This window comes from Pelophylax lessonae, assembly GCF_965119305.1.
Source record: "Pelophylax lessonae genome assembly, chromosome: 11".
Taxonomy (NCBI): Eukaryota; Metazoa; Chordata; class Amphibia; order Anura; family Ranidae; genus Pelophylax; species Pelophylax lessonae.
The window spans coordinates 30,994,701-31,003,914 of NC_138778.1; the positions used below are offsets into that span (position 1 = coordinate 30,994,701).

Genomic DNA, 9,214 nt, shown 5'->3' on the forward strand with positions numbered 1-9,214 from the left:
CCCACGGCCCACCACTGGATGAGGAGTTAAGAAAGTGATAGTCATGTGACCACAACTTTGGAACAATTTTTAAAGTGGCTCTAAAGTCTTAACATTATTCAAAAGGAGCATCTAAATGAAAGAACAATAAACACATAAACTCAACATGCAAAGCAACAGTTGTGACTTTACCCTGAATTTGCATAAACATACAACGACTAACATTGAATAGATAAAAAAATTACCTGCATAGCTTATAAATGTAAGCAGTGTGTTCAAGCAAAAGTGGTACAAGCCAACAGCACCAACCAAGGGACATCCACAGAGAAAACAATACAGCTTTCAGTAGGAACAGCAGAAAGTCTGAACGGAGTGTCAGTGATACACCTAGTAAGCCGATCACATGTGATTCATTCCCTGATATAGGAGGATGGGAGCATCAAGACAATGGAGAGCTTCAGTTTAGCGGTATCCTAATGTAACCCACAGAATACTTAACCGTAGAGAGCATCATGACTTCAAAGCCTAGGCAACAGATCTCTTCTGGGCTAAGAGCATTCACATCTGCATAACAAAGAGTGGTCTTCAATGATGCACTGGGTCATTGTACTAAGGCCTTTAATTTCCGCAGCTTAATTATTAATGAATCACACCTTTGATAAATTGCGGAACAGAGACGCACAATGCCATCCGAATTATTTTCTTGCTGCGTGCTGGTGAGTAAGATGTCACATGTGCAGTATCCTAAGCTTAGCAAGTTTTATTAGTTATTTCTTGCCTGTGTGATGTTAACTATTTATCTTCAGGGCCCAATGCAGTGGAAAGCAACAAATTCTTAGCTGACATTAATGGTGAATAGGCTACCTTTTATTCTATGCTCTCATAAGTAAAGGCGTAAGAAGGTCTTCTTCAGTGCTCTACCAGCTTGATCAATGCGGTAGGGCTTGGTCTCTGAATGTACTGTGACACCTAGTGATGTCACTGGTACACAGAAAATACTTTGATGAATTGCACTACATTAACCACTTCAGCTCCAGAAGATGTTACCCCCTTAACCACTTAAGCCCCGGAAGATTTTACCCCCTTTCAGACCAGGGAGTATTTTGTGATTCGGCACTGCGTGAATTTAACGGACAATTGCGCGGTCGTGCGACGCTGTACCTAAACGAATTTGACGTCCTTTTTTTCCCCACAAACAGAGCTTTCTTTTGGTGGTATTTGATCACCTGTGCGATTTTTTGATCATGCGCTATAATCAAAAAAAGAGCGACAATTTTGCAAAAATAACAATATTTTTCACATTTATTTTATATGAAATTCCCCAAAAAAATGTAAAAATCGAATTTTTTAAACATTTTTGGCCAATTTGTTTTCTGCTACCTATGTTTGGTAAAAAAAATCACAATAACCGTATTTTGATTAGTTTGCGCAAAATGTATTGTGTTTACTAACTAAGGGAAAGATTTTTGTCATTTTTTTTTTTTTTTTAACGAGTAATGGCGGCGATTTTTGTGCGGGACTGCGACATTGCGGCGGACAGATCGGACCCTTGACTGACATTTTTGACACTTTTGGGGGTACCAGTGGCATTACTACAGTAATCAGTGCTATACATATGCACTGTTACTGTAAAAATGACACTGGCAGGGAAGGGGTTAACTTTATTAGAGATGCAGTGACTATGTGTGTCCCTAGGGGCGTGCTTCTTACTGTGCAGGGATGTGGCTGTGTGTGTAACAGCATAGATCAACTATCCTACATAGCAGGACCGTTAGATCAGTGCTTTTACACAGGGAAGAATGACAGGCGGCTTTGTATACATTAGCCGCCTGCCTTTCTCCCTTCACAGCGGACGATCGCGAGTCACACGCACGGATGTGTCCGTGAACGAGCCGAGGCGGAAGCGCGCCTCTGGCGGCGCACGCTCGCCTGCTATTGGCTCCCAGGCTAGTGACGTACCGGTACGTCACTTTGCCTGGCCAGGGCTGACCGGCGCAGTATATGTACTTGCAGCGGTCGGCAACTGGTTAATGACCAGGCCATTTTTTGCAATTCGACACATCCGTTACTTTATCGAAAAATTGCATGGTCGTGTGACGCTGTACCCAAATACAATTGATGTCCTTTTTTTCCCCCACAAATAGACCTTTATTTTGGTGGTATTTGATCAGCTCTGCGGTTTTTAAATTTTGCGTTTTGAACAAAAAAGGAGCGACAATTTAGAACAAAAAAAAAACACAATATTTTTTACTTTCTGATATAAAACTATCCCAATAAAAAAAATTTAAAAAATCTTTTTGGGAAAAAAAAATGTAAAAAAATCCAATTTTTTTATCAGTTTAGGCCAATTTGTATTCTGCTACATATTTTTGGTAAAAAAAAACCCCCAAAAAGCGTATTTTAATTGGCTTGCGCAAATGTTATAGCGTTTACAAACTACAGGATAGATTTTTGGACTTCTTTTAATTTTTTATTAGTAATGGCGGTGATCTGCGATTTTTAGCAGGACTGTGACATTACGGCAGACAGATCGGACCTCAAACTGACATTTTTTACACTTTTTGGGGACCAATGACATTAATACAGTAATCAGTGCTAAATAATATGCACTGTTACTGTATAAATGACACTGGCAGGGAAGGGGTTAACACTGGTGGTTATCAAAGGGGTTAATGTGTGCCTAAATATGCTTACTGACTGTGGGGGGGGGGGGGGGGGGAAGGGCTCTCTGATAGGCACAGAGAGATCGGGGTTTCAGCTTAGCTGAAACTCCTGATCTCTCCCTGTCTGTGTGACAGAAGACTCGCCTGCTTTGTTTACATAAGAAGGCGGGTCCTCTGTCAGTTTCTCTATAGATCGTGGAATCGCCACTGCTCCTCCTGGGGTGCTTGTGCGTGCCGCCGAGATCGAGTGCACGAAATCATGTAGATATACTCCGCTGCGCAAAATCATGAATACAGTATCTGCGGTGGGCGGTCGGCAACTGGTTAAAGCAGTTTTAAAGTGTTACTAAACCCACAAGGGTAAAATAAGTGAGCTTATGCAGTAAAGCATGCTTGTTATCCTCACTGTGAAACCTAAGGGGTGATCCATTGTGTAAAAAAGGCTGTTTGATCCTGTCTTCTCTGATTCTCCCCTTCTTCCACCGTTCCTAGTCCATCTCCTGATAAAGCACTCTGCACATGCTCAGTTTGGTGTGTGTGTGTTTTTTCCTTGGGAGGGTGCATGTGATCAGCACAGAGCCAATCAGCACTGTCCAGACAGAGGGTAAGGGGCCCTGCAGCCTCCTAGGACAGTCAGAGTAGAATGAAAACTCCTCCTACAAGCTTTAATCAGACACTGATAGAAGTCACAAACTGATCTAACTGCTGATGAGGAAATGTATTTAGCAGTTTATATTCACTAAAATAATTGCATTTCCATGTTCTGTGGGAGACCAGATATAGTAAGTGCAGGCTCCTGGGTTTAGTAATGCATTAAGCCCAAATGTAAACATTTATTATATTGCAGCTTACCAATTCTTAGATGCGATGGCTGCATTCGTTTTAATTTTTAGGCTTGCTTTCTTCTGTTTGCATTTGGTAACCTGGCCATTGAGCGCCGGTTCACACTACCGCGACGCTACTTCCCGGGGCGACCTCCGAGATCGCGGTGCGAGCAGCGCGCCACGACCTCGGAGCGGCCGCCACGGACTTCATAACATTGAAGTCTATGGCGGTCACCTCCTGGTCGCCCCAAAGAAGCTCCGGACCCTTTTTCTAGGTCGGGGCGACTTGTGTCGGACGGGTCGAACGGGTCCGCAGCTTCCCTATGGGAGGCGACCTGCGGCGACCTGTGAGGCGACCAGGTCGCCCTAGTGTGAACCGAGGCTAAGTCTGTCGTTTTTCAAAATAACATGCTCTTCCAAATGTATCAGTTTACGGGGATGGGAAAAAACATTTAACACTGGCAGGGTTGCTTACAATCTTCAGCTTTTATTTATTAATGCATTCATCTTTACAGCAAAAGGAAAAAAAAAATCTGTTTTCTGTAACTGATTATAAAGGGTGAGCTGGACCTTGGCTTCAATGTGTTGGTGTATTTAAATCTGTTAGCACATTTAACACCACTCTCCCACCCAGACTGACAATGCTGATGTCTGCTGTGTCTCCTTTGATCATTCAAGAGGGAGCACTCTAATAAGGAGGTGTGTTACTGGCCAGATCACCAGGTAAAAACAGAGAAAAAAGCCCCAAAAAAAAAAGAAACCGAATGCAGCCACCACATCAAATTAATTGGCAAGATGCAATATTTTACATCTTGGTTTGGGGTTTGATACCACTTTAAAGGATGTGTTAAACTTTAAAAAAAAATGTAAATTCACATTTGTTTGAAGGTAAAATGTGCATTTATTCATTTTTTTTTAGGAGCCTGCAAAGCATTGCACCCACAATCAGCAGATTATGGGTATAGTGCCAGGCTCCTGCAGACTGTCAGTGTAGCTGTCTGCCCATACCTCAAATACAGGCAGGCAATTACTTAATGACAGGAAGCTCAATGAACAACTTAGAGCACTCATCAGCACCCTGGTAGTTCAATGACAACTACAAGCAATCAGCATAGTTGTAATTCATTGATTCACAGGACTGTGAATGAATGATATGACCGTGTGGGCCACATTCTTTTTGATCCCCGATCCGCTGTCACCGGGAGAAGGAGATCAGGGGAAGAGCAGGCAGATGCTAAACACATTACATGCGTGGGGTCCCCCCCCCAAAATCCTTACCAGACCCTTATCCGAGTATGCAGCCAGGCAGCCCAGGAAAGGGGGGAAAGAACAAGCAGCCCCCCTCCTCCTGCCAGGCCTCGTGCCCTAAACATGGGGGGTGCTTTTGGGAAGGGGGCGCTCTGCCCCCCTACTCCAAAGCACCTTGTCCCCATTGATTGGGACAAGGGTCTTTTCCTCACAACCCTGGGCTGTGGGGGCCTATAGTTCTACTTTAACCGCTATATATATAAATATATATATATTTATTTATATACAGTGCCTTGCGAAAGTATTCGACCCCCTTGAACTTTGCGACCTTTTGCCACATTTCAGGCTTCAAACATAAAGTTTTAAAACTGTAATTTTTTTGTGAAGAATCAACAAGTGGGACACAATCATGAAGTGGAACGAAATTTGTTGGATATTTCAAACTTTTTTAACAAATAAAAAACTGAAAAATTGGGCGTGCAAAATTATTCAGCCCCCCTTAAGTTAATACTTTGTAGCGCCACCTTTTGCTGCGATTACAGCTGTAAGTCGCTTGGGGTATGTCTCTATCAATTTTGCACATCGAGAGACTGAAATTTTTGCCCCTTCCTCCTTGCAAAACAGCTCGAGCTCAGTGAGGTTGGATGGAGAGCGTTTGTGAACAGCAGTTTTCAGTTCTTTCCACAGATTCTCGATTGGATTCAGGTCTGGACTTTGACTTGGCCATTCTAACACCTGGATATGTTTATTTGTGAACCATTCCATTGTAGATTTTGCTTTATGTTTTGGATCATTGTCTTGTTGGAAGACAAATCTCCGTCCCAGTCTCGGGTCTTTTGCAGACTCCATCAGGTTTTCTTCCAGAATGGTCCTGTATTTGGCTCCATCCATCTTCCCATCAATTTTAACCATCTTCCCTGCCCCTGCTAAAGAAAAGCAGGCCCAAACCATGATGCTGCCACCCCCATGTTTGACAGTGGGGATGGTGTGTTCAGGGTGATGAGCTGTGTTGCTTTTACGCCAAACATAACGTTTTGCATTGTTGCCAAAAGTTTGATTTTGGTTTCATCTGACCAGAGCACCTTCTTCCACATGTTTGGTGTCTCCCAGGTGGCTTGTGGCAAACTTTAAACGACACTTTTTATGGATATCTTTAAGAAATGGCTTTCTTCTTGCCACTCTTCCATAAAGGCCAGATTTGTGCAGTATACGACTGATTGTTGTCCTGGACAGAGTCTCCCACCTCAGCTGTAGATCTCTGCAGTTCATCCAGAGTGATCATGGGCCTCTTGGCTGCATCTCTGATCAGTCTTCTCCTTGTATGAGCTGAAAGTTTAGAGGGACGGCCAGGTCTTCGTAGATTTGCAGTGGTCTGATACTCCTTCCATTTCAATATTATCGCTTGCACAGTGCTCCTTGGGATGTTTAAAGCTTGGGAAATCTTTTTGTATCCAAATCCAGCTTTAAACTTCTCCACAACAGTATCTCGGACCTGCCTGGTGTGTTCCTTGTTCTTCATGATGATCTCTGCGCTTTAAACTGACCTCTGAGACTATCACAGTGCAGGTGCATTTATATGGAGACTTGATTACACACAGGTGGATTCTATTTATCATCATTAGTCATTTCGGTCAACATTGGATCATTCAGAGATCCTCACTGAACTTCTGGAGAGAGTTTGCTGCACTGAAAGTAAAGGGGCTGAATAATTTTGCACGCCCAATTTTTCAGTTTTTTATTTGTTAACAAAGTTTGAAATATCCAATATATTTCGTTCCACTTCAGAATTGTGTCCCACTTGTTGTTGACTCTTCACAAAAAATTACAGTTTTACATCTTTATGTTTGAAGCCTGAAATGTGGCAAAAGGTTGCAAAGTTCAAGGGGGCTGAATACTTTCGCAAAGGCACTGTATATATGTATATATATATATAAAAATAATAATGATAATAATAATTGCAGCATTGTGTCTCCTAAGTAGGTTTAAATATAACATTTTCTTATTTGAAGAGTACCTACAGTATAGACCAATAAGACATGATAAATTAATTCAATCTGTGAAACAACTTTTCTGGCCCAAGGTCATCAAGAAATATTCCATGAACCATGAACAAATCCACAGTAGATTATCTCCTCTACATGTTCACGCTCTACATCAAACATGCTACAATGCAAAGTGTAACCAGCCAGCACTGATCTATAACAAAGTTATGGAAAACAATTACCGTTTTCCACCTAGCAATGAAAACCTTTGAAAGCTTCTGTCCTCGAGGCAAAAATGTGGACTTTTCCATTATAAAGAAAATGTTTCTTTTATTTTAAGCCTAGAGATTCAGCATATAATACTTCAATAATAAAAAAATTAAGCTGGGATAGCTGTATGCATTTTCCTACATTCCATTTGACACTATAAAGTTATAAATGGATACAATGTAATACAAAAAAAAATAATACTAACAAGAAAAATATAGCTGTAGATATATAAAATAAAGAGAACAGCAAAAGTCATGGTTTTGCCTAAATTCATGAACAAGCTTTCATGTGGGATGATTTTCCTGATCCGAAAAATTGACTGTGCTGGTTGCAATTTTTTATTTCTAAAAACTAGAGGGGTAACTGGGAAGTCTTAGTGGTTAATTTGTTCCTTACCCCTTGAAGTGTCAACCTTAATTTAAACAGTTGAGGAATTGCACATACACTAAATTACCAAAAGTATTGGGACATCTGCGTTTACACGCACATGAACTTTAATGGCATCCCAGTCTTAGTCCGTAGGGTACAATATTGAGTTGGCCCACCCTTTGCAGCCATAACAGCTTAAACTCTTCTGGGAAGGCTGTCCACAATGTTTAGGAGTGTCTATAGGAATATTTGACCATTCTTCCAGAAGCGCATTTGTGAGGTCAGGCACTGATGTTGACCTGAAGGCATGGCTCGCAGTCTCCGCTCTAATTCATCCCAAAAGTGTTCTATCAGGTTGAGGGGCTTAGGTAAGGACTCTGTGCAGACCAGCCAAATACCTCCACCCCAAACTCGCTCATCCATTATGTTATGGACCTTGCTTTGTACACTGGTCCAAATTATTTGGTGTAGGAGGGATTATGGTGCGGGGTTGTTTTTTTTTGGCCCCTTAGTTCCTGTGAAGTGAACTCTTAAGGTATCAGCATACCAAGACATTTTGGACGATTTCATGCTCCCGACTTTGTGGGAACAGTTTGGGGATGGCCCCTTCCTGATCCAACATGACTGCGCACCAGTGCACAAAGCAAGGTCCATAAAGAGTCCTGACCTCAACCCGATAGAATGCCTTTGGGAAGAATTACAGCGGAGACTGCGAGCCAGGCCTTCTCGTCTATATCAGTGTTGAACTCACAAATGTGCTTCTTGAAGAATGGTCAAACATTCCCATAGAGACAGTCCTAAACCTTGTGGACAGCCTTTCCAGAGGAGTTGAAGTTGTTAAAGGTGCAACTCAATATTGAACCCTATGGACTAAGACTGGGATGCAATTAAAGTTCATGTGCGTGTAAAGGCAGGCGTACCACTACTTTTGGTAATATAGTGTATTCATTCCCTTGGTTTGTATTAAAGCACCAAAACACAATAGGCAACTAGTGATCCTGCCAGGCTCTCTTTTAAACACCCTTTCCTGTTTCCTTCTCACCACTCTAAACACTGAAGCAAGTTTGTCTTCGCATGGTCACTTTGTGTCTCTGCTTATTTGGGAGCTACAGGATGCTGTGCTTACACACAGTGTGCTTACAATCCCATAATTAAACTGCTGATGAGACCCCTCCTGGCTCTTTTTTTTTATTTTTTTTTGTAGATCTTATGTTTATTTGAACTGGAAACAGCAGATACTGCTACAAAATAACTGTATAAGGTGTTGATCGGGTCTTGGCAAGTAACCCACAGGATGCCCAGCTTCCATGGACACCACTTTTTACAGGCCAAGCTTGGTCCTTTTCCAGTGTCTTCTCTTGGAGTTATACCTGATCTTATTGCCAGTTTTCATTCTGATCCACTGTGGGATTGGTCTATTCTGTTTCTGCTTCTTGGCGAGAAACCTCTTAATCCTAAAGGTCTTGTGGGACGACATACTGTGTCGGGTAAACCCTGTCACCACAATGGCGGATGAGAAAGAGCTCCCTCCTGGCTCTTTATAGCTTGATTGACAGAAACCCCACCCACAACATATAACAGTGATGGCGAACCTTGGCACCCCAGATGTTTTGGAACTACATTTCCCATGATGCTCATGCACTCTGCAGTGTGGTTGAGCACCATGGGAAATTTAGTTCCAAAACATCTGGGGTGCCAAGGTTCACCATCATTGGCATATAAGTACCACAGCTCTATCCATGGAATGAAAGAGCTTCTAGCCTTGGTGCCGAGGGATACAGCGATGAGACTACTCACATTATGACTTGTAAACACAAAAAAAAAAAAGGTATTTAGAATGTTTTGTTAACACAGTGTTCTTGCTATTTGGCTACCAATA

The 9,214-nt window shown here is 42.1% G+C and overlaps 1 protein-coding gene across 1 annotated transcript; it reads right to left on the minus strand.

Annotated features, from left to right (window-relative positions):
• Window positions 1–8,516: 8,516 nt before the first annotated feature.
• On the minus strand, window positions 8,517–8,854 carry LOC309566266 (large ribosomal subunit protein eL39-like). Its single transcript, XM_082271371.1, has one exon. The coding sequence runs from the start codon at window positions 8,810–8,812 to the stop codon at window positions 8,657–8,659; it is 156 nt and encodes a 51-aa protein (XP_082127497.1). The 5' UTR covers window positions 8,813–8,854; the 3' UTR covers window positions 8,517–8,656.
• Window positions 8,855–9,214: the final 360 nt, after the last annotated feature.